Below are 27,684 nucleotides of genomic sequence, written 5' to 3'. Positions count from 1 at the left end.
TGAGATGAAAATATTATTAAAATATTATTTTTTAATATTATTATTATTTAAAAATTAAAAAAAAATATTTATTATATTTTATATTTAAATTTAAATAATTAATTAAAATGAATTGAGATAGTCATCCTAAACTTCATTCAAAACAGCTGCCTTGGAAACAAGAAAGTGTACAATAAACAATTATATATAAGAACAAAATAAAAGAAGTAAGTTGCTGAACAAGAAAAACAAATACACTGCTAAAAGCTAAAAAAAAAAATATACGCTAGAAAAAGATAAAAATACAGAAAATAACCGTAAATAAATCAGTCACAACCTTAATTAATCCAATGCAAAAGGCAATCCCAATGTCTGCAACAACCTGACATCTGAAAGGACAACAAAATTGTCACCTACAACCCAGTTTATAATTCACTAGCTTCTTTACGTTAAGGAGACGGAGTTTAGAATGAATTTTAAATTTTTTATAAATAATGATAGAATGAATTTTATAAAATATATTTAAAATGAATTTATATATATTTAAATATTAATATGAATTTATATATATTTATAAAAAATTAAAAAATATTATCGGTCAGGTATTGAATTGAAAAAAATAAAAATATTTTAAATTGAGAAAAAAATTAAATATTTAAAATTAAACTGAAATAAATTAATTTAGTTCTGTACAACATACAAACGGTGCCAGTTTTCCATCGCCATCAATAACAATGATGGCGTGGAGAATGAGCAGTGACAGACTCACTTTAAAAGCTTCTGATGTTAATAGGAGTACGTACACGTATTTTCACTTACATTATAAGACCGTAAACAATGCAGTGGTGAGTAGGCGGCGGGCATTTCTCTATTAATTAATTAATTTATTTATATAGCTTTCTCATGTACATATATAGGCTGTTGTAATCAAATGTCATGATCCTCTCAAAATCAATCAGAGTAATTAATTTTCAACACGTCCTAGTTAGGAATACCATCTTTAACCCAAACCTAGCTAATTAGAATTAACTATGCAAATCTATTGACAAAGCGCAGACATACACAGTTTCACTGATATTCATATATATATATATATATATATATATGTGCCAGTTAAAAACTTCCTGTGTGATCTTAATCATCTCATTCATCTGGAGTACATAATTGGCCTGCAGGGTCTTCTTAAATGATCATTAATATCTCTTAATCCCCTTATTAAGACAGGTCGGTCAATTTATCAAAAGGTTACCAATGATTTTGGAAGTTGACCTAGCTACCTGATCAATGTAATATATTCTATATACTCGAATCCCAAAATCTCTGTCTTTTCTTATTGTGCAAATATGTTTTGTTTGGAAGTAGCTACCATCTAAATTCAAGTTTTATAATTTTGCCGATACAACCAAAATGACTGTTTCATCGGCTTAAAAGAGCTTTTAATTAATTTATTGCAATAAATTTGACTTTTAAAAACAAATTTTTTTTTTAAATGAAATTTTTTTTATTCCTAAAAATAATTACTTTTAAGGATTAAATTTAAATATCGTCTCAAAAACAGTTTAAATTGTAATTACTGATATTCGAACAGTAATATATATTTAAAGACAAAATCATTCATCTTTAAAATTGATTGTCCGTTCGAACTACAATATATTATATATGTTTTAAAGACATTGATCATAACTGCGTGGATACATGAAAAGTTGTCTCGGGGTAGCGACATAAATACCAAAAAATTGCTTGAACGCAACCACGGACTACTTTATAACATAGACCAATCTTATATATATATACCTCATGTCTATGGTCATTTGATTAAGAAACTTTTGCATGAGAATATATATATATATCGTCAAATTAGAACTATAGTGCACAGTTTCAACACCTTGATTGTGACACACCGGATAACTTGGGTTTATTGATTAATCAAAATAGGGTCAATAAGTATATATATATACTTATACAAGTCATTTTCACGTTTTTGGAAGATCGATTAAGTATACCTAAGCTAGCTGCTTTATTAAGCAAGCATCGTAGACGAGGTGTAATATTCCTTGTACATGCGCCCGTACTAAGATGTCAGCTTAAATATTAGTGGAATTATCAGATGATGATTTCAAACATGTTAGTGACATGCACCTATCACATCATATATCTAGTAGCCCCAGTACTAGTTTTTCCGGCCACTTTGCTGTGCTCTCTTTCTGTCTGTCTTAATTTATCTGATCATCTTAATGTGTACATGTGTGTGTATATGAAATTATAAATTATAAGTTAGTAAGTGGCAGGCATGTCCCTCGTGTGCGATCTATATATAACTATATTAATTTGAATAATAATATTGTCACTCGTGGGATCGAATCACTTAATTGATTCTTGCTGCTTAATTGTCACTTCTTTCCAAATTTTAGTTTCTTAATTTCACGGCAAATTCATGACTAGCAAGAGAACATCTAAAAAGCTAGGGATTTCACAACTAAAAAATTCCTATGTATTGTGTCAAAAAGAGGCTGCAGGAATCAAAAGATTGCAAAGATGAAAGTTGTTATAGGGAAATCAAGACAAGCCACATGTACTGCATCATTCTCCAAAGCTAATTGCATCATCACGATCGACCATCAACATATACACACCATTCTGACCCTACAGTACCCAACCGGCCTCTTCCCCACACCCCAAAATTAAGACGTGGGTGTTGATGTATGTGGGGCCTTTAGCTACCTATTACAAAAGTAAGCATGACCTACTTTTCAATCTTGACAATTGGTTTGGTGAGCAACTAGCTAGCTTCGTGCGTTATACGTACGTGCCATAGCCTATTAAATCAACCTTTTTTTCTTATTACATGAATCCCCAGTACATCGCGCCCCAGCTCCCCACCCAAATAAAAAGGCAATACATCCTTCGAGAATTAATGAAATGTAGTATTCATATATATGTAATTTTGCCACAGTTTTAATTTCGTAAGCTTGCTAGCATATTCGAATGAATTAAATGGTTAGGCTAGTTTCTCTTTACGTATGTGAGTCATGTAATACCGAACTAATTTAGCAAGTATTTTCAATATTTCAGCTAAAAATAATGGTCCTAGCTAGCTGTCGAAATTGTTGACCGCGAGGAAAGGGAGAGTGGTGTTGCTTTCAAAGATGGACCCATGTCTTAATTAAGCTACAAAAGCGGCTGGCTCCTGTGCTCTGCCATGTTAGTCTTTTCTTCGCGATAATACCCGTTCCGGGACGCAACCATTATTGGGTTTTCTTGAAGAGAGAAGATCCCTTAAAACAACTATCCAAAAAACAGATATTTTAGGCTTTATTTGGATACTTGGAGGAATTTTATCAAATAATTTGTGAAAATAATAATAATAATAATAATAAACATTGATGAACAGTAATAAATAATTTATAAATAATAATAAAATAATTTGAAAATATAAAAAAACAGTTATATTTTTAAAGAAAACCTTAGTATTACAATTTAACACAAAAAAAATATTTCGATCGCTTTTTACCTGCTAACTTTATTATTATCGTCATTGTCATCGTCATAATCACCGTCATGATCACGCGCCTATTACATATGCATGTACATCCTCTGTGTGTGTGTGTACACACATACACACGTGTCCATGCGTGCCTATATACATATGACTTTAAAATATTTAATTTTACATGAGAAGCTAGATTGTTTACAGATCATTGATATATATACTTAATAGTAGTAAAAAAAAAAAAAAAACTTTTTAAAACAAATTTATAAAATAATTAATATTACAATTATTTGTGTGGACCATTCATTTCTCATCTTACATAGCTAAAGTCATAATTATTGATAAAATTAATTCATTTTCCAGTTACATCCCTCATATTTCATGAACTAAGTAAACTTTGACAACCAAACCGGCCTTTTGCAACGTCCCCTTTAACGTTTGGTCATGATCATCAAGTAGTTATAGATTTCACATGCCAAATTCATCTAATTATTTCAAACGTTTGGCATTTCCATCATTGTGCTTCTCTTTAATTAGCTTATCTATGATCTACTGTTACTCGAATTAAGTAGACAGCGTTTTAAGTAATCGGGAAAATAGTCTCACGAATATACGCATGACGTACAACATAATATACGTGTACGTACATGCTGATCATGCATGTATGTACGTATTTGCAGATCTCGGATGCCCTTGCAAATTCTTTTATCATATGCACAACAGTACGTACGTTCTGTTGTTGTATAAACGTTTGTGACTTTAAATTCTATGAAAAATGCAACATAGAATATTGTTAATTTGGATTCATATTAATTAAAAATCACATAAAGTAATTGTAGTAATAAATTAGCTATGTAATAAAAATTGAACATATATAATTGATCTCTTCCAATCCATATTATAAGTAGGACGAGTACTTATATATTAAATTTATCCCCAATATTGAAAAAACAAAATAAAGGAATTAAAAATACAAACTAAGCAGTGGTACCTCTTCTCATGATTTAATGGAGCTGTCAAAAATGAAAAATCATCATGCCTCCCTCCAAATCAAGCCCCCAAAAAGTTTTTGCATGTATAATTAATTATTGTTTTACCTCGAATTAAGGCACGCTATCTTCTCGATCGGCTTAAATTACTCGGGTACTTTTGTTTCCATCTCTTGCACAATTTTGATCTTGTAAATTTAGACAATTTGTAGAAACAATTTAGGCCATGTTTTGATTTTTTGATTTTTATTTTTTTGATAAAACGGATGTTACCTTTCATTAAGAGAGGATTTACAAAATTGATTTGAAAAATAAACCAATTACAATTGTTAGTATATTCCCAATACACTTTTGTGACTGACATAGTTTAGTCCAGACAGTAAATCTCTAAAGACCTAGATCTTAGAGAAAATATCACATCTAACCACGACAGAGGTTACAAAGCCTCATACCTTCGACTAAACAGGGTAGGGTATATTAAACCCCGTCAACGCGGAGGGGGGACTACTACTCCATTGGGACCAAAGTTCGAAGGTACTACTTTTTTTGAATTTTTATTTACCTAGAAACTACATTACACAAAAGAAAACTACAAAGAAAAACACTGCACAAAAAAAGAAAAAAACAGTGCATAGAGGCTGTTGTGGTGTGTGCAGTACACGCGCCATTCTGGGAAGAGAACCAATAGTTAACCTTGGAGATCTCGGACTCATAGTTTCCAGAAAAGCCGCGCGTGGTGTTGACAAATGGCTCCCCGGTGGCGCGTGAAAGCCATGTGCCAAACGATACTAGAACTTGATCTGCGTGTGCGGGCTACTCGCCACTCCGTTTGGTGCCCATTCGGTGGTCTTGAAGATCGGCAGTTAGGCAACACCATGGCAGAGCGCGTGCTGGCCTGTGGGCGGCAGGAAGACCCAGATATGTGATTCTCTCTTATTACGCCTGAAAATACACAAAAATAAAACACTACATAGAAGAGAAGGGAATGAAGAAGGAGGAGGAGAGAGGGAGGGGAAGGAAGTTTTAAAATGTCTCGTTTGTATTCATAACTCATCTCAACTGATCTCATCATTACAATTTTTTTAAATTTCCACACAAAATATAATAAACAATTCAAAATTTTCAAATTTCCAAACAACTTTATCAAATTTTCACACAAAATATAATAAATAATTCAACTTTGATTCTACTATTCACAAACTATCTCAACTCATCTCAACTCATATCTGAATCCAAACCACTCCGAGAGAAGGGAGAGAGTTTAAGAGAGCGGACAATCAAAATTCAGGCTATGTTTTGATTTAGAAAGTGTTTTATTCCATCTTATCTTATTTAATCTTATTATTATAATTTTTTAAAATTTATATATAAAATATAATAATATTAAAAAATAATAATAATAATATTTTTTCTATTTTTGGTCCGAAGGGTTCGGTGACCGCCACGTCACACAAAGCACGAGAAGCTAGAGTTAGGCAAGAAAACGGGTCCCACGGCGTCGATCCCACGCCCCGTCTCTGAACCTTAATGCAATTCGGGAAACTTTTTTTCTTTTTCTCTTGCAAATTGGTGGTCCCTCACGGGCCCCACCGCACTGTACACGCGTCAAATACACAGGTCCCATACCACCTAATCCCTTAAAGAAAGATTCGCCCCGTCCTTCTGTACCGGGTCCCAGTGTCCAATCAAACCCCCCTCCCTTTATTTAATTTTTTTAGGCGTGTAATTCCACGAATAGACGGGTCCCACGTCATTCACAAGGTCAAGAAAGCAACCAATCAGGAGGAGAGCTGGTTCTCTCGGCAACTGCCTTTTCTTTAATGCGGATATATCCCCGACCTTGTCGTTGTCGGTTCCATGATTGGACACGTGTCTCACGCTTATAGCACCTGACAAACTTGCCCCGCTCCCTGCCCCCACCCTCCTGTGACTTTTGTGCTCCCACTTACTTAGTCCGGTTCGTCTTTTTGAGAAAAAGACGGTTTAATCCTCAAAAGTTAAAATCCCTTTTCGCACATTCTAAAACAAATTATAAAACAGATTAATTTATAATTTGTCGTGACGTAATATATCAGATATATTTTATGTTATAAGAAAATTGTCTTAATTTATAAAATATTTAAAAAAAAAAAAACCAAATATTTCTATTCATTAAAACTTTTTTGTATTATTATATACTAATTAATTTGTACGGTTCTGCCCATTTCTATACTACTAGAAATTTACACGTTCGTCACCAATATTATATATTGTTATCATCTATATATATATATATGTTGTATTGGATTTTTCCCCTTAATTAAATTAATGGATGACATCGATTAACTGAATAAATAAATATTTCTAATCTGTTTACTTTTGTTAGTATGACACTGCTAATAAATATTTCTCAATTAAACTATGCTTAACAAGTTAATTATTTGGTGAAATTGCACATTAATTCTATTTTTCAAGTTTAATTAATTTTCACTATACGCTTTTAAGGTATGGGGAGTTTTAATGTACGTCATAAAAACTCGGTTCCATATTCTTCATTAGAGTACTCTTATGGTTAAATTTGTGACATGTGAACAAATTTTCTTTCATTTTAATATATAGTCATATCTTAATTGATGGTGTAAGTTGAGAAATATAAATATATAGTTTGTGGTGTAGATTATTGAAACTATTTGCTTAAATAATCTACACCACGTTAGTAATTTGTACACTTATTCAGGTGGAAATTAGTCTGATTCACACAAATTAAATAACTAAATTCATCTATTTTTATTAATTAATTAATTAACCTTTCGGGATCTAGAGTGTCGGCCATTAACGGGCATTTTTTTTGTTCTTTCCAGTTTTTTAGTCCATAACTAAAATGAAACCCAAAAATGTGTTTGTAATTAACTATATTATATGCTGCATGAACCACTTAAATCCAAAAAATTCGAAAAAGAAATAGTAGTAGTGTATGTTTGTTTGAAATTATATATTGGCTGACGTGAATACAATAATGTTGAATCAAAAAATATTAAAAAATTAGTGCGAGATATTATTATAAAAAATTTTATTTATTATCCTCATATCACAAACCACACGTTATTATAATGAATTGAGTGATGACCTAGCTAGCTTGCTTCTCCTTTCTCCACACGTTACAGGTGATTATTTTCAACTATGAAGAATGTTAGTATATCGTCTGAATTTGCTCTCTCACATTTATGTATTTTATTTTTATTTTTAATTTTTTTATCTCATAATTAAGAAAGTAAATTTTAATATATTGATATATTTTTTATTTTTAAAAATATTAAAAAAAAGATTAAAAAAAAGAAAAAAAAGAGAGATAAATTTGCATTAGCAACAAGTCAACGGTTTTTGCTAGATGGCATACTAAGGAGGAGATGTTTGAATTTAAAATTTACCTCAATTTATCTCATTTCATCATTATAATTTTTTTAAATTTTTACATAAAATATAATAAATAATTCAATTTTTTCAAATCTCAAAATAACTTTCTCAAATTCTCACACTAAATATAATAAATAATTTAATTTTTATTATACTATTCTTAAATTATCTCAATCCATCTTAATTTATCATTAAATCTAAACAAATCCGAACACTATTATATACCTATGATGTCACTACGTACGTGGCTCCATCGTTCGTACAGTACGTAGTTGGTGAACTATTAGTACTCCATCGTTAGCAGCTAATTAATTAACAATATCAAACCAATGAATTATTTATATATATATTTATATAATACTGAACGAGAACCACACAATTTTGTCCTCGCATGCATACATGCGTTGAAAAGTAAGCTCTGCAAAGGTTTCGACCTAATTTTTAGGGTTTTGATGAACTTGCCAGAAAAATTAAATTAAAATAATATTTATAATTATAAAATAAATAAATATCACATAATTTTTTTTTAAAAATAAGTAAATATAAAATTTATATAAAAAAATTAATTATTAAATAATTAATCTCTTTATTTAAAAAAAAAACTATACAATATTTACATATTTTATAATTATATCTAACATTACTATTAAACTATTACAAATCAAGACCTAACCATATCTCATATCACTTGTGGTTGGCACCAAAGCTAGCTATCTGCAGTACTAGTACTGATATTTAGGTGATTTATGCTGTAGCTGGGATTAGATTAATCTTATATGTAGTTATTGTACTATAATTGAGAATATTGAGTGATCTATTGATCATCTCGTAATAAAGATTGATGTTTATAGCAAATAAATAATTTTTTTTATAATATTGTAATATGCGTTGCGATTTTACATCATGATTGCAAATTTTCCATACATGATTAATATATCATACGTACAATTAGCAAGCATAATATATAGATTTTTTTTGTCAGTACGTACTAGCTAATCGCGTTCGTTTTTCCTTGAAATGACTTGATCTCATAGAATTATATCCTTTAATAGAACTTATAAACTATTGAGCCATAAATTAATTAGGTGTTATATAATTAGCTGTTAAAAAGAGACGACTGAACGACTAGACTTTTGAAAATATTTACGCTCTCATATAATAAAATGATGTCAATTAATGCAATATGACTAACTAACTCGCATTAGAAATTAGAATGCACGAGATCTTTTTGGTTTTAGTTTATATATTAATTCGGAAAATTAATATAGTCATATATTATGCGTGCATGCTAGCTAGCTGTTTGTTTAGAAGTGTGGATCATATAATATAGCATATATCTTTGGATCAGGACCAAAATTGCGGTTATTTCATTGTAATATTTTTACGGCCGGCTATGTTGTAATAATAATGACAGATATATATTAATTTCAAGCTGCTGGATCTTCATAATTAATTAATTTTATATTATCTTGTTGAATTAATAATGTACCGTTAATATAATATAATATATTGACGCTGAAAGCATTTGCGGTGGATTCCCGAAACGGACATGAAAACATTTTAGGAATTAAGGAATTAAATTAGCTTAGACATACGTACATCAAATTAAGTACGTATATAGTAGTTTTCCACATATGTACACAATAATATCCGACCTCCATGCATGCAATCAGAAAGGGTAGAAGCTAAAAGGGAAATATATATTTATTACAACTCGATCAGAATCGCCATGCATGCACGGCCCTTTGATAGACAAGATCTATACATCTTTTTTCTTTGCCGGTCGAACTATAGAATAATTGCATGCATGCATGCATGCTTGTTCTTTAATTAATAAGATAATTATTTAATTAAAGTTTCAATTGTTTGTTGAAAATTCTAAGTCTAGTGTACAAGACACACACACACACATATTATTATATATATACACACATACACATATGCATGTCAACTTGTAATTGGACAATAATTATTTTGAGCTGGAAAAATATTTGTCAAAAGATTCCCATGACTTTTCATTTCCTTTCGATGATCCCTTGGTCTTGGTCTTCCTTCGGGCAGCAGCAAAAAGGGGCACTTGCTTACAAAATCCAACTTCCCAACTACATAAGTAGATAATATCTGAACAATAAAATTATACGTGGCCTTTCTGCATCCGCGGACCAGCAACTGCTAGCTAGCTGGTATTTAATTTAGGCAGCCATTGTTGATAACATGAATGCATACGTCACTCATATTCTCTCTTAATTTTGACCCTTATTTGTTTCACTAAAGATAACGACGTACATCATGTTGTAGACATGAAGCATTATTTCTCAATTAATAAAATCCCGGCCAGAACCGTGATCAATTAGAGGGAACCCATGAACTCAATTTATTATTAAATTCTAAAAATGGGACTTACCTAATAATTAATTAGAGGTGTCTTGTGCTTGGGATCCAAAACTAGTTTTATATACGTCATATATTTACGTATGTCGAAGTGCATGTTATTTTAAATTTTTAATACGAGAGAGAGATCGATCGATGCAAATGCTAAATATTGCAATGTCCTAAAGGTATGGGATTGTGACATTGTAGGCGTATATATATATTAATCCTAAGATCATATAAATCCATATGCCATGCATTGGGTCTCGATTATGAAGTGGGGATCGGATCAATGAAAACCACGCACATCAAATACTATTTGGGGAGATTAATTAATTCCCATATGCCATTGGGTCTCGATCAGTAAAGCCCATCTGTTGTTCTTATTTTTATTATTCTATAACGATATTGATTTATATATGGATGGTTCTTTCTTGTGAAAGGGATGCTTACGTATAGACATTAATCCCATGATCGAAGTATTATATATGATTCAATATCACGAGTACCATCAAAATCATCCTTTGTATCTTTCAGTCAGTAGTACTACTCTCGATCATTTGTTGTGCTTCTTAATTTGCAAACGTCGTTGATATACCATCATGCTTTGATCATATTTAAATCAAGTTTGATAGTTTGTCATCTTTAATTTTAATGAATTAACAACTAAAAAATCAAAACAGACTGCTAAAAATTCTCACGATGACCATTATTCTCCGATGGCCGATCGAGCTAATAAGAATTAATAATTTTTTCTTGAAAAAAAGAAAAAGTTGGCAGAGTACTTATAATATGCGCGCATGAGTAGTACTACGTGGTAGTCACTCTCTGGTGTAAATCAATGTTGAGGGCCGGTTTCTTTTATGGTTCAATTCAGATGGAGGGATGCAATGAATTGAAGTTTCTGTACGTTTTATATATAGAACGGAACAAAAGACGAGACAATTCCGAGGACGCATGCATATAGGGTTGGCCCATGAGTCAACTAGACGATCAGTACGTACGTAGTAGTATTGAATCAATGATAGAGAGAGATAATGGGGCCTAAGGTTGTTTTATTTTATTTTTCACACGAAGAATGCAGCTAGCTTTGTGTTGCATGCTCAATCATGAGATTCCCATTTTCATATTGGCCTTGGGGGAAGTGGTATTGATATGAACCCGCGGGAATGAAATCCCTTAAACCCACAATCAATTTGAAAACTCTCCAAGAAAGACAAAATCAAGTCAATGTATTTGACCCATCTGGAACTTGCAATATATCTTTAAGACTAGGCCCACATTAGTTCTCATCAGGTATCCTACGATGTTCTCATTGCAGCGTTTGGGACCTTTCAAACCAAAGTTTTCATGTACTAGATGATCTGATCTGTTTGTATACCAAAACAAGTGCAGAAACACAGTCGATCGTTAATTAACTAGTCTCTGCGTGCATTCTCCAATCTCTTGTAAATTGTAATTAATGAATATAAAGGGTAGTCGACAAAATAGTTGGACTAATTTATCGGAGAGCCCAACAATAGGCGGCCTGCTTGGAGTTGTGTCATGACCACAACTGGACTTATCAACCGACCCAAAAGGCCCAAAAAGAAAGTACCTTATAATAAATGTATCCTGAATTTAATGTCCTAATTTTGCTCTATCAGATCAACAAAAGAACATGATCTTTTAATTGCTTTTGTGGGGTCGGGCCGGGGGTGGGTGGGTGGGGGGGAACAGATTTTAATTTGCCTAATACATTCAAAAATATTGAAACCAAGTTGTAGACGAATTTGACTTTAAGGCCGAAAACGTTTCACCCCAATGAAAGATCGAAGAAGAATGCGTATCATGCACTTATAATACATCTTGTCTTAGGCACTTATATGCCAGTTAATTAAATCCATCCCCTTCTCCCCACGAAATCAATTAGAGTACTACAAGAACTTCTAAAAGTCATCGATCGTCTGCTACAAGTCAAATCACACTAAAAGTCATCGATCGTCTGCTGCCTACATAAGTTAGACTCCATGATTTTCAACTACGGGATAAAATAATTTTCTATCATTATAATATTTTTTATATTTTTAAAATATAAGAGATTTACTTTAATAATAAAAGAACTGAGATCAGAAACATGGTGTGTGGATTTACTTCATACAAACTCACTATATCTTCTGCATGGTTGAAAGTAACATGACATGTATGCATTAATCTCTATCATTAAATATAGTTAATTTGTAGATATGAAACTTTCATACAGAGCTTTAATATATGATTGCGATTGATCTTTCACGTACAGATGATCAACCCAAAAGAAATGTTTAGAGATACTACGATTGATTAAAACAAACTCTTCTTATTATAGTAGATAAATATGAAAATTCATAGATGCTCGCTTATATTAGGTTTTATGCTCTGTACATTAGACTATTTACAAATTAATCTTATGTACTCTTTCAATCTCGATGATTGTGAATTAACAACTAATTCAATTATTCAAGATTTTATGTTGTATGTAAGGAGTCATACTTCATTTACTGTTTGGACACATTATTTTCAAAAATTTTATTTTTTCTTTCAATTAGACAAATGTGACAAACGTGACTAATGTGCTTTGCACATTAAACCACTGCTAAAATTTGTTAGATAATTTATTAATCATTTTTCTTTTGTAAGAGATCATATAATTTTTGTAAAAAATTTAAACTAGACAAACGTCCCTTGAACGTTGCGTTGCTCTATTACTAGTGTGTATATATATGTATTTTATTTTTCCTTTTATTGATTTAATTTAGTGCTCTTTTTTCGAGAAATAATCTCACGTATTTTTTAATTAATATGCTTGTAAGCGTATGTTAATTACTTGAGTTTTACAAATTGATGAGTACTTACCATGTTGTTGTCAAGTTTGTGGAGTCTGATTTTATTGGTGTGTCGGTCCAAATTGATGATTAACTAACTTACAAGAATGTGTTGTGATTTTTTGGTGGATTTTCAATGAGGCTTGTGCCATAGAACACAGGCTTGGCAGATAGCACTGCTTCCGATCAGAAAAAAAAAAGACATACAGAAGGTTTACTCGACACTTGCTCGAGCTAAACTTAGACAAAGAGTTCACTCCATGCGCACTCGACACGCTGCTCGAACGAATAAGGCAGAAAAATGAAAATTAGAGTTCCCACCATGTGACACTTAAATATGTTTATTATGAACAATATGAGGATTTTGAACAATGAGATTTTACCTCAAAGTATACTTTGTGATTCCCAACATAATAAAATTCTCTTCAACTTTGTAGACATAAGCATGTTGCCCAACTACATTAACTTTATGTCATATGATTGTTTGTTAGTATTTGCTTATATTTTGTTTGTCATCGTTGGTTTCACAACAATTCATGTGACGTTTTCTCCTTTGCGCACATGATCTAATTAATGTTTTTTCGTTAAAATTGGCCGTCATATTCTTATATATGACCTATTCCTTAAAAAAACAAAGAAAATGTGATTGTTGACCAATCGGTGTTTGATTAACTTCGTTTTTATTTTTTGTTTTACTTATTAGCTTCAATCGGTGTTTTTCATTTGTTTTAGTTCCTCCTCGAATTGAATACACAAAGAGGCAACTTGGCCAAGAGGATGAGTAATTATTATTGACTTCTGTAATTCATGCACCTTTCTTTAAAGAGTAATTCTATGCATCAGCCTACACTCTCCACACACCATGCATTCAATTTTTTTTTTTTTAACTCAATACACTAAGTGTGTTGAGTGTGTGATAAATAGTAGGCTAATGCAAATATTTTTCCTTCTTTAAAACTGTTGGAGTAACTTTCACCGTAGGGTGCAGGGCTGGGACCGGCCATGAAGTGTTATATATATATATATATATATATATATATATATATATATATATATAAACACACACACTAGCGGAGGGGCGAGGCGCATTTGCCCGGAGATTGAACAAAAAAGATTTGCTTAAGAAACAAGGCAACTCATCATCACTGATAATCATGATTACGTACGTCGTACCTCATCACTACTACACCTGATCTCGATCATTAATGATATTATCTTCTAATAAAAATTATGCTAAACATGCTGCATGTCTCACCCAGATCAAACTAATCAATACCCTCCATCCAACCAGAATCTCAAATTTTTTAATTTTTATTTCTTTGTTAATTAATTAATTAATTAATTAAATCGTTGAAGGCCAGCCTTGTACTCAATATGCATGCCTTTAGATTATTAGATTAATTAATACGACTATATAATATTTAAGATTCAAGAACTTTCAAGATCATTGTCATAATTTTATCAAATAAAGCAAAATTTTAAAAAATAATAATAATAATTTGAAAAAAAATTAAAGGGTCAGTGTCATCAAAATTAATAATAATTTATTATAATTTGTTCATGTGAAGGTCCAGGTAAGATCCTTCACACAAATGTAATCAAGAAAAAATCTTGGTGAATGGTGACACTATTGCATGCATTGGTGTGTGTGTGTATATATATATATATATATATAATTAGCTATATATACAATTAAAGATATTTTTCCCAATTTCATTTTATATAATATTTTCTTACTTTTTATTCTATTCAATTCTACCCCCAAAAATAAAGAATTTACTATTATTTATTAATAACAAGTAGTTAGATATTTTTTCAGATGAGAAATTGTAAAATATAGTAACATATATATATATATTTTAAAATTTTTTTTCCTCACTGTCTTTCTCCTCTGACCCGATTCATCCCCAAGGCCCGTTCTCCTTCAGCCCAGCCCAGCCCAGCGCCGGCCAGCCTCACCGCCATCACTGGTGAGTCCTCCTCACGCAGACGACCAACTCAGGCACCACCAATGTCCCCCACACGCAGCCCTATCTCTCCATCGCAGAAACCCATCCGAAATGGGTTTCTCCCATTTATCTCAACCTACGCCGCCGTACGAGGCCACCCAGCATCACAACCACCACCGGAGACTCTCCCTCACGCCGGCGACCAACCCAGTCACCACTGATGTCCCCCACACACAGCCCTCCCTCTCCACTGCGGAAACCCAACCGAAATGAGCTTCACCCATTTGTGTCCAGTTGCACAGCCGTATACGGCCACCCAGGCCACCGCACCTCCACCACTTCACACCGGCGACAACCTCTACCAGACCCAGCCACCACGAACCTCCCTTTCCCTCTCCGTGCACACTGGCATTCGCACGCACACGACAACTCTCTCTCTCTCCCTCTCTTCAAACCAAAAAGAAACGAAGAAGAAGAAAACAAAGATGCAAAAATAAATCTAAAAGGAAGAAAAAATCATACAGGGAAGAAGGGAAACGAAGAACAAATAAATTTCTATTGTTGAGCCGTAGAAAGAAAACAAACATGCGAGAAAGAGAAAAAGAAAGTTGCAGAAGTGAAATTAGAAGAATTTTGCATACCAACGGCGAGAAGAAGAATCCTCAAACAGCATGAGAGAATTTTTTTCTTCCTCCACTTGAGTCTGAAAGGTCTGCAGATGTTGGAAGACCACGAGACGTATCTGCACTCCATCCCTTCTATCAATTACACTTTAACGTGAACAGTAATCATTGTTTATTACTATTCACATTATACATACTTTTAAGATATAGGAAGATATATATATATATATATATATATATATATCCCCATGTAAGCCAGGCAATTTGTAGGCATCTAAATTTCAAGAACTCTCAATTTTAATCTCTATACAGGGCATGTCAATCGGTAGGCTTCTTTTGCAGAAATAATTACTAAATAAATCACTAGGTGACGCGGGGCAAAATTTATATTAATTATGACGATTAATTTTAATAGATAATCAAAATAAAAAAGATAAGAGATTTGTCTAAAATACAGAGAAAACAATTCTAGAAATTATTGATTAATAATAAAATTTAAAATTATTTCATGAAGCGTACAAACCAGACTTAAATAGCTACAAAATTTGAAATCATGAAGATTTTTTCAAAAATGAAAAATATAAATTATTGTATGAGAAATAAATACATAAATAAACAAGAATCCTACTAAAAATTTGGTTGAAATCAAAATCATAATCACTTTCAAAACTTGAAACCAAATATTTACTAATAAGGCACAAATGATCATAAACATATTATTTGATGGAACATTGGAAAATGTTGTCCTAGTCCAAGGAAGATATTAAGTTTTTCCTTCCATATTTATACATATTTATCTTTTTAAGGTAGTACTTCAACATAATTAACTTATAATTTGAACCTAGATACCCCATATCAATTTGGGTTTGCACCATTCTCACCAAGTTTGAGAGAATTCATCTTCAAATTCTAAACTTTCTTGCATCGATTTTTTGGATGTCCAATTAGACTAATCTTTTTGTCCTTTTGTTGTATCGTCCCGTTGATCACGGAAAAATTAAAATTGATTTGATTAGCTCGAAATAAAATAATATTGAGCATCTTATATTCCAAAATTAAGTTTCTTTCCAACATCTCATATAAAAAAAATATGTTTTGCATGAAGATTTGAAAAAAAATTCTCAACTCCAAGAAAATCAACTTAGTTAATTGTCTCAAAAGTCGTTTCATGATCTTTAAACTTTAAAACTTCACCACCATTTTATTTTTCCAAATTTTCTATCATTACTCTTTCAATAAAAATAGTTACTTCATCCGGATAGGTATCATATATTTATATAGAGTTATGTCATATGGAAGAAGGTCCATCCTCAAAATCTTCTTCATTATAGTAATAAATCCACTCAACCTCATGCAAGAAATCAATGAAACCTTCAACTTGAAGAATATCAGAAAATTCTTGTAAATCAACTCTGAAATCGAGGTTTCCATGACACTCCTCCCTACCACGTTACTCCCAAAATGGAGCACGATTGTGATACAGGTTTTCAAAATTGGAATCGGAATCATGATCTTCCATCTCACGATCATCAATATCATACGTCGTTGGACACTAGGTTAACTCTGCAACTTGTCTTTGCAAATCTTCAATCATCACATTCTGAACACTACGATCATGATGTGTGACTTCCTCGTTCAGAACCTGCCCACGACGACCGCAACCATGACTACCAGCCGTGGAAACTTATAAGATATAATTTCAAGAAAGATGCTTAAGCTCTTATGCCAACTTACGCTGGACAGAATTTAGATTAATTATGGCGGCAAGTTTCAATAGATAACCAAAACAGAGAAGACAAGAGATTTGCCCTAAACAAAGAAAAAACAACTTTGAAAATTATTGATTAATAGTAAAATTTGAAATTATTTGATGAAGCCCACAAGCCGAACTTAAATAGCTGCAAAATTCAAAATCATGAAGATTTTCTAAATATGGAAAAATCTAAATTATGGTATGAGAAATAAATAAAGAAGAATCCTACTAAAAATTTGGTTAAAACCGAAATTAGAATCACTTCTAAAATTTGAAACTAAATATTTACTAACAAGGCGAAAATGATCATAAATATATGATTTGATAGAAAATAATTAATATTGCCATAGTCCAAGGAAGATATTATGTTTTTACTTCCACATTTGTACAAATTTATCTTCTTAAGGTGGTATTTCAATGCAATCAACATAGAATCTGGACCTTGAAATCTCATATCAATTTGAATTTTCACCACTAGATCCGATTGATAACCATCGAATTATTAAGTAACTCGTATTATAAGTTCTTACGCGTGCGCACACACACATATATGGCTTTTTATTTTAGTTTCTAATTCTACTATTTTTTGAATTATAATTTTTAATGCTCTTCACCTAATTAATAGATGGACAGTGCTACGTCCACCTCTCCAAGCTCCCGCTGGATGCTATCGCTAGGTATAATTAGTTTTTTTTTTATACGTATTTTTAAACACTTTTAATTTTTTTTTAAAAATAAATAAATAACAATATTATGAAAAAATTCTTCTATAATTATTAAGTAAAAAAATAAAAAATAAAAATAAAAAATTTCAGTTGTAACATCAAGCAGCAAGAATCAGTATTGGGAACATCATTTTCCTTAATAGATTATTGAGTGAGAGCGAGCTCGAATTATAAGTCGGCAAAGCTTCAAGATCATATATATATATATATATTGTTCAAGCTTTTTCTTAATTATATAATTTTTTCTTTCCTTGTCTTTTATAAAGGATTAAGAAAAAATGGGGTACGCATGAAAATACATCATGTATACATATATACAATCTCCAATGTCGTCAACTAGCCAGCTTGCTAGGAATACATTAATTCGATTAGTCTAGAAACTAGAACTCATAAACCTTTTTTATTATTTCACCAAGTTTCAACCATCATGAAGATGAAGAACGTCAAGATTCGTACGTACTTGGATACAATATTAATACTTGTCATGCATGGACTTCACGTGACATATAATTTACTTATATAGCTAGCTCTATGCAGCTAGCTATAGAAATTAGGTCAGCGTCGTTATTTATTCTTTAATTAATTACGTGAACATCCATAAATACAGCCCATTCACACAGAGGAAACTGATCCACTTTGACCAACTATAATACAAGCAACCGCGTACTCTCCCGTTCTGTCCTGCACTTTCGTAAAATTAAGAGATAGCTAATTAGCACATCTGCATGCAATTACAAAGTACACCCTATGGCAGAACGGAAAATCATTTATATACAATATTTATACATAATATTTCATAATAATGTGTTAAATGGAAGATAATTTTATCAAATACTTTATAACAATAACATTAATTTATAAAAATATTCTTATCATATAAAATTATTATAAAATATATTGTAAAAATATATTATGTGTATCAATACTCATTGCAGAATATATCCATATATATATATATATATATAAATTATCTCTTTCCTAGACAGTATTTAGCATTACGCGTCATGCGTCATGCGTCATGCTAACTATCTAGCTAGTTAGCACCTAATTTCAACGCATGCTGCCATGCGTCATCATGACGCGTGTTTCTTCACAAAAATGGCTGGCCGGCTTACTATTTTTTTGTAACACTCTTATTAGATTAATTAAAATTAAAAATAATTTTTATAAATATAAAAAAAATTTAACTTTTAATTATTTCATTTACATAAATCTTGATATTAAAATAACTATTTTTTTATTATATAACAATAAAATAGTATAAGATAAATTTAATTTTAATTATCCACATCAAATCTTCACATTAAATTATACATTTATTCATTATATAGTAATAAATAACTAATAGTTTCTAAAATATTTAATATTTAATTATTAATTTATTTTATTTTATCATATTTTACTATTCTATCTATTATATATTAATTAATAATTATATTCTTATTAAATTAATATATCACTAACTCAAATTAATATACCAATTATGATAAAATATGTGATAGAAAGAAATGGAGATAAATAATTAATAAAATATATATTTGATATATGTACAGTAACCTTCAAATTTGAAAAAACTTTTGAAAGTCAATGTAGCTAAATTCCAAATATTTGAAATTTAGTTAATCCATTGTGAGCATATTTTGCTCTCTAATAGCTAAATACTCAATAGATTTAATTTTTAGCTAATCAAATGAGAGCGCTTTATGGGTGTAAGAGCACTCTTATTAGATTAGCTAAAAGTAAAATCCCTTGAAGATTTGGCTATTAAATTATAAAATGTGATCATATTAAAATAGCTAAATTTCAAATAATTGAAATTTAGCTACAGTTACTTCTAAAATTATTTCTAAATTTGAAAAGAACTATTCATTCATCAAATGCATTTTATATTAATTATTTCTCTCTCCATTTCATATCAATTATTTCTCTCTACTTTTTAAATGACAATTGAAAAGATATAATTAGAATATGATTACTAATTAATATATAATATTATAAATAGTAAAATATGATAAAATAAAATAAATTCATAATTAAAATTATTAATTACTTATTACTATATAATGAATAAATTGATAATCCAATGTGGAGATTTGATGTAAATAGTCAAAATTAAATTCATCTTATATTATTTTATTGTCATATAATGAAAAAATGGTTATTCCAATATGGATACTTATATGAATGAAATAACTAAAAGTTAAATTCATCTTACATTCATAAAAAATGTACTTTAGCTAATCCAATGAGAGTGCTCTAAGGAGTTCGATCTACTTGCATGAGGCGGCTACCATTAGCATTGATTTTTTTATATGCATCTTTAAAATTATATTTTTTAAAAATTGATTTTGTATATTTAAAAAAAAAATCATATTAGATTATACATATTTGAACTAAATAATAAACAAAATTTTATTATTTTTAATATATTTGTCTTGAAATTATTATTTTTTATATATTTTACAATTAGCACCATGTGCTCAAAAATATAAATTCTATATATCTAAATATTATCAATTTCATATATCAAAATGACCAATTTTATCAATAAATATTAATATGTACTAACAAATACTTTGTTTCATCAATTTAATATAAATTTCATATATCAAAATCATCGTAATATAAATTTCATAAAGTTGATTTTAATGGATAGGAGAGAGAAAAGACATTAAAAATAATGTTTTGAGAGTGAATAGTGAAGAAGTACTATTTATAACTATGTAAAAATTTAGAGATGCTTAAGTCAATGTAGATGAATTTAAAGACATTGCTAGTGCTCTTACATCTTATGAGGAGTGCAAGGAGTTCGGTCTGAAGCAGCAAATTCGATCGGATCAAACTCTAGACCGGTCGATAGAACTGTAAAAATAAATTGGAGAACCGGCCCAAACTGGTTTGTTCGGTCTGGTTTTGGACCAGTTCGGTCTGGAACCCATTCCTTCATTTTAAAAATCGGTCATAACTGATCCGGTCTCGATTTTATGTTTTTTAGGACCGGACCGAACTTATTTGCATATTTATATTTTTTTAATTAATTTATAATATTTTTATATTATATATAATTTTTTATAAATTATAATTATATATGAAATAATATTATATTATAATTTATAACATAAAATTTTAATCTTAAATATGAACATTTATTTAATCATATGTTTTAAATATAAAATATATATTAATTATATTTGATGGCTTAATAAATTCTCAACATATTCTTTTTGATATTACTATATTATCACTAACATATAGTAATAGCACTATACCAATAAGATTTCTATATACTAATAGTATTAATGTATTACTAATATTTATATAGATGAATATATATATATATATGTATAAGATATTAGATATTTAATATATATTAAAAATCAGAAAATTGAACCAAATCAGACCGGAATCGGTAAAATAGAAAGTACCGGTTTAGGAGGGTAACCGGTGCGGTATCGATTATTGAAAGTGGAAAATCGGTGTGTACCGTGTCGGTCCCAAAATTTATCCAAAACCGGACCAAATTGGATTGATTACACCCCTATTGCCCAGTCTGGGTCCCATAAATTGTGGACCAAAAACTTTTGGTCCGGTCCCAGAGCATATAAATTTTGAACGGAACCGGACCAAATTCTTGTATATATTTTAAAAATATTTTTAATAATTTAATATATTATTTTTATATAGTAATTATATAAGTTAATGATATAATTTTTATCTAATTTATTATCATTAATCATATAAAATATTTTGTTATGAGTTAGTTACATAATCCGTATTAATAATTTATTTAATTTTAATTTAGCAATTTAAATATATTTTTTAATTTATTTGAAAAGAAAAAAAAATAAAAAAAATAATCGAGCCGGACTGAACGGACCGATAGCTACCGGTCCAGTCGGTCCCTATGGATGTTCGGTCCGGTTTGGTCTGGAGAAAATGATAGACCAAAAATTTTGGTCCATCACCCCTAAGACCGGATCGGACCGGTAAACACCCTTACAATTTATTTATTTATTTATTTTTTAATTCGGGTATTGATTAGGCTTACATCTTCTAGCTTTAGTGCTTCGGGGATTGATTAGGCTTCCTTATACTTGCGTAAGAAGCCCAAAAAAGTCATTACCGGCTCTAAAATGATAACTAATACTCCTAATTGGCATTCGCTGGAGTATATATACACGTTGGGTGTAAGATGTCATTCCGGCCTACAATATCATATATATATATATATATATATATATATATATATATTGTCACAATTAGGACCATTCGTACTCCGTAACTAAAATGTTATAATATTTTTGGCTGAAATCAAACAAAGTTGCTAATTAATCACCACATATATTGTCCAATTATATTCTAACAAAATTTAATACTTGATATTTTGGGCCTAGCTAGTACGTACGTACTTTGGATCAAGTAGTGGCCTCTATTAAAACTACCTTCTTTTCAGGACTTCAACAAATGGAAAATGCATGCTAAATGCACTTGCTAGCTAGCTTCTTAATTTACCGTCTATATACCTCCAAGTCAAGAAAGGTTCGAAGTTTAATTTCCTAGAACGTTCTCGAATGATATCTTGGCTTGATCTCATCCCGCAATAAGGCGTCTCCGACAAAATATTCTTGATCTACATGACTGTAGGCTGTAGTCATTATAAATATATGCAGTCACTGCGAGAGAAGCCCAACAAATCAAGAGGAATTTTCTCTCTAGTATCATTCTTCGCATATATACTAGCTTTCCTCCACTAGTTCTCTTTAGCTAGCCATGGAGATCGAGCCAGCAACTCCAGGAAAAGCCAGGCTTTTCGCCCGTGGATGGAGCTGGCTCAAGGCCTTGCCTGCAAGGAAGTTCAAGAAGGTTGTGGAGGCTGCAAAGAGCATAAAGCAGCTTGGACAAGACGACCCAAGACGAGTCATCCACTGCCTAAAAGTGGGACTGGCTCTCACATTGGTGTCCTTGTTATATTATTGTAAACCTCTGTATGAGGTATTTGGTGGTTCGGGAATATGGGCTGTGATAACAGTGGTACTGGTCTTGGAATTTACAGTTGGTAACTTTCTTCTTTTCCCTTCTGAGCAGTTGGTAACTTTTATATACGAATTGATTAGTTCAAATTTCTTTTAACTCAAAATAACGAAACTATCCTAGATTGTAACCGTGTTCAATTTCATTCAATGTAATTAATTATAAACGGATCAATATATATGATATTTCTACTTCTAATTAATTTGTAGCAGAATTAATAGAACTTTTTAGAAAATTGTACGTTCCATATAATATTAAACTAATATACGTATATATATATGTTTTTACTATATATCCCAGGTGCAACCATCAGCAAAGGTCTAAATAGAGGTTTTGCAACATTATTTGCTGGTGCTTTGGCGATTGGAACCGAGCACTTTTCACGTCTCTTTGACAGGAAAGCAGAGCCCATTGTCCTCGGGGTCTTTCTGTTCTTGCTAGGTACGTATAATACGTAACTAAACAACGCATCTGCTCAAACTTTTGTCTGTGTACACATGCATAAATATATTAACCATGCTTTAGCAAGAAGCTAATTAATTAAGGGAATACAAAGTTCAAAGTTCGATCGGACTCCTATTATATATAGTCAATTAAATTACTTACAGCTAGGGAATTGTTTTGGTGTGTGCATGCAGCTACAACATCATCATTCACACGATTCATTCCACGGATAAAGGCAAAATATGACTATGGGGTCCTGATTTTTATATTGACATTTACCTTGGTATCAGTCTCGGGTTATCGGACTGAAAATCTCTTAGAGGTGGCCTATCAAAGACTCTCAGCAATTGCAATAGGAGGAGCAACCTGCATAATTATGTCCGTATTTGTTAGTCCTGTATGGGCTGGCAAAGATCTTCACAAGTTAACTGCTTCCAATTTAGAAAAGCTTGCAAACTATCTAGAAGGTACCTACAATATTTTACAGGTTAATTATTAACTATTTTTCTTGATTGATTTTCGTTAAACTCATGTACTAGATCGGTACTTGGACGATAGTTAACAAGTAGAGAAGACATTTTACAGGTTTTGGAGGTGAATATTTTCAGGCAGACCCTGATCATGAGGAGGAAGGGATCAGTACTATCACGGCGGCCTCTAACTCTAAGCTGGATGATAAAGCACTTCTTCAAGGATACAAAAGCGTCCTCAATTCAAAAAACACTGAAGAATCCTTGGTGAGTATATATAGCTCCGACCATCCCAAACAAGGGAGGATCGGAAAAACAGTGATGCATGCGTACGTACGTAGAACAATATACAAGCTAGCTGGGAACAAATTCTGTTTATTTCTCTAGAGTTTTGACCATTCTCCAAACTGATTCCTGCGTTAACCCAAAAAAAAAAAAATTATTTTGTTAAATAATACTCATGTATCGAAGTAATTTCTTCATGCAAAGTCTGTTAATTATTAATTGCTAGCTCGATATTGCTTATAACATCATGTACAACACTCACTTGTCACGTCTCAAACAGTACTATTTACATACGTATAACTTTGTAATGCTAGGCTGTCGGCCAGCAACGACCGTTAGGTGTGCCTACTGGCGGATAAAATCCAACCTTTTTTATTTTTTTGATTTTTTCTTTTCATATATTTTTTAACATTTTTAAACATTTAAAAAAATATAACAATACACAATTAGTCACTTTCTTATTCAATAAGTAAAAAAAAAAAATTAAAAAAATAAATATTTGAGCTGTCAAAATAAGAGAACAAACTAAGAGGGCAAAATAGCATTATTCTTGTCATAAAGCTAGTATATTTAGGGGAGGTTTTAATAGTAGTGAGTTGAGTTGAGTTGAGATGAGATGAAATGAAAGTTGAATAAAATATTATTAGAATATAATTTTTTATTTTAATTCTATTTTTAGATTTGAAAATGTTGAATTGTTTATTATATTTTGTTTAAAAATTTCAAAAAATTATGATGATTAAATGAGATGATCAATTGAAAGCAACTCATTATCCAAACAAGCCTTAGTGTTTATAAAATTTTTTAAAAAAATTCCACTCAACATTCATGCATGCTGCCACATCAACAAAAAAATTGAAAAATTAAGAGATATTATCAAAATTATAAATTGAAGAAAAAACAACCTATATTTATAATTAGAAAAGAACACAAAAATAAATTTAAAAACTAAAACAAAACAATTACAAGAATAAATATATTAGAAAAACCCATAAATTAATTAGAGAGAGAGAGAGAGAGAGAGAGTGACTGACGAGGGGTACTGGCCAGGAGGAGGGTTGGAGCTTATAGCTACATTGTGCAAATCATAATAGGTAGCAGCTTTGTGCATATGAAATTAGCTACTACCTGTTATCTAAACTTTTCATGCTAAGTACCTTTTTTTTTTAATGTTTATTTCGGTCTTACGTACTTTCGGGCTACGTTATTTTAGGCCAGAATAAGGATTAATATTATTGAAATATGACGAACTATATATATATGCGCAGGCAAGTTTCGCAAGATGGGAACCAGGACATGGTGGTTTTCACTTCCGTCATCCATGGAACCAGTATTTGAAGATTGGAGCCCTTGCTAGACAATGTGCTCATCGTATTGAAGTTCTTGATGGCTACATCAACTCCGACATCCAGGTACGTACGTGCTACAATATCATGACTCTTCCTAGAGATTGCATGCATGCAGATTAATTAATCATTTAAAAGAGATCACATGATGTCAAACTTGGTTTTAGTAAATTTAAAATTTTAAAATTTATTTTTTAAATTAAATTATACTACATAAATAGTGTGAATGGTAAAACCTCAAATAAATCAATTATTCATAAATCTAAATAAAATGCATAAAAATTGCATTCTCAATGAAATTCTAAAGTCAAATATTACCATTTCATGTCGAATTAATATATATAGGACCTTTACGTCTTTCTGAAGGCCTAAATATTTCCCCTAGCTAGCTACTCTGACTTTTACAGACTCGGACAAATCTCTCTAATCTTGAAAGTTGACAAATGAAAGTTATATATTTTGAAAAAAACAAATATATACGGAATTTATAAGAAAAAATAATAATTTTTTAATAATAAATTATATTCTTTTTAAAAATGATTATATAGTGTTTACACACTTTATAATTATATTTAATATTTTTTTTAATGCCTCAATCTCCTAATTAATGAAGTGATTATATTAAAGGAAATTACCAAGTAAAACAATATATATACGTATGTGGATCGTTTTATTTGTATTGAATGAGTGATAAAATTTACTGGCTAATTATATATGTACATTTACTTTTGCAGGCACCGCTAGAAATCCGAAATAAAATACGAGAATCGAGTACAAAGATGTGCTTAGAATCGAGCCAGGCATTAAGAGCATTAGCATCATCAATTAAAACGATGACAGACCCTTCGGCTGCCGATCCTCATGTGAAAAATTCCGAAACCAGCATCAATGACCTCAAAATTGCACTCGAATCTGCCTCAAAACTAGAGAACGTAGACCTCCTGGCAATTATACCCATTGCCTCAGTTGCTTCAATACTAATAGAAATCACTAGATATGTGGAGAGAATCTCTGAATTGGTCCATGAGCTTTCTCTCCTAGCGTATTTCAAGAGTGCTGCAACATCAGTTCAGCAGGAACCAGGAAGCGGACTACATCGCGGAAGTGTAAAACCTGTTTTTGATGATGATAGTGACCGTAGTGTTACAATCATAGTGCAAGCAACAAACGTTAAAATCATAGATCATCAGTATGATCCCTCAAATACGGACTTACAGGAAAATGGAATTCCTGATCCTGCAGTAAAATCCGACCGACTTGAAGAACGGTTAAATTATATTTTGGGACGGACGTGAGAGATTTTGTTAGGAGTTTTTTAAGAAGGAAATTATACGAATAAATTCTTATGGACATTAAGAGAGAGTAATCTTGTCAATCTAGTAGTAGGTTGATGTAGTTAATATTTTTAGTTTCGTCTTTGATGAGTTATAAGTAGAGTTCATCATTATCTCTGTTATAAGTGGATCACTCGACGACGTTGTGTGAGTATTGGATCACTTGTACTTGAGAACTGGGCAATTAATTAGTACGTACTTGTATCCCTCGACGACGTTCTACTTCTTCCTCCCAATACCCTCGAATATCTCTTTTTTGTGTATATGTTTTCTTATCGATATTGTATTCTTCTATTATAACATAGAGATCAGGGTATTATAACTAGCTACGTACTGCTCGTAGATAAGTACGTACATAGCGTACTTTAGTAAAAAAGGATGATCGATCTCCGGCAGTTTTCCTAATTCAAGATCACAGTGATTAGCTAGTTGGCAGATTCCAATCATTTTAGTAGAGTTCATAAAGAATATGTAAAAATAATTATATATAAAAATTTTATTTATAAAAAGATGATTAATTAATTAAGACTGTAGTTCGTCAAATAAAAGGCCGTTAATTAGAAAGAGTATTTTTTGTATTGATTAATATTTGATTTTAGAAGGCCGTTAGCTACATTAAAGACTAATAAATATAAGAGAATTGTTGACCTGATAAATATG

At 31.1% G+C, this 27,684-nt stretch overlaps 1 protein-coding gene across 1 annotated transcript; it reads left to right on the top strand.

The window, feature by feature from the left end:
* Positions 1–22,821: 22,821 nt before the first annotated feature.
* LOC108982858 (aluminum-activated malate transporter 8-like) lies at positions 22,822–27,236 on the top strand. Its single transcript, XM_018954319.2, has 6 exons — positions 22,822–23,170; positions 23,446–23,586; positions 23,784–24,056; positions 24,175–24,326; positions 25,613–25,756; positions 26,425–27,236. Exons 1-6 carry the CDS (start codon positions 22,885–22,887, stop codon positions 26,983–26,985), a joined length of 1,557 nt encoding a protein of 518 aa, XP_018809864.1. The 5' UTR covers positions 22,822–22,884; the 3' UTR covers positions 26,986–27,236.
* The last annotated feature ends 448 nt before the right edge of the window (positions 27,237–27,684 follow it).

Source organism: Juglans regia, chromosome 3 (genome assembly GCF_001411555.2).
Source record: "Juglans regia cultivar Chandler chromosome 3, Walnut 2.0, whole genome shotgun sequence".
Lineage (NCBI taxonomy): Eukaryota > Viridiplantae > Streptophyta > Magnoliopsida > Fagales > Juglandaceae > Juglans > Juglans regia.
This window is presented reverse-complemented; position numbering and strand designations above follow the sequence as displayed.

Bases quoted from the DNA above. Each gene is read 5' to 3' on its own strand.
- LOC108982858 (XM_018954319.2), top strand. From the start codon at position 22,885: ATGGAGATCGAGCCAGCAACTCCAGGAAAAGCCAGGCTTTTCGCCCGT. The intron at 23,171-23,445 runs GTAACTTTCTTC...TATATATCCCAG, and splicing joins GGTCTTGGAATTTACAGTTG to GTGCAACCATCAGCAAAGGT. The intron at 24,057-24,174 runs GTACCTACAATA...GACATTTTACAG, and splicing joins GCTTGCAAACTATCTAGAAG to GTTTTGGAGGTGAATATTTT.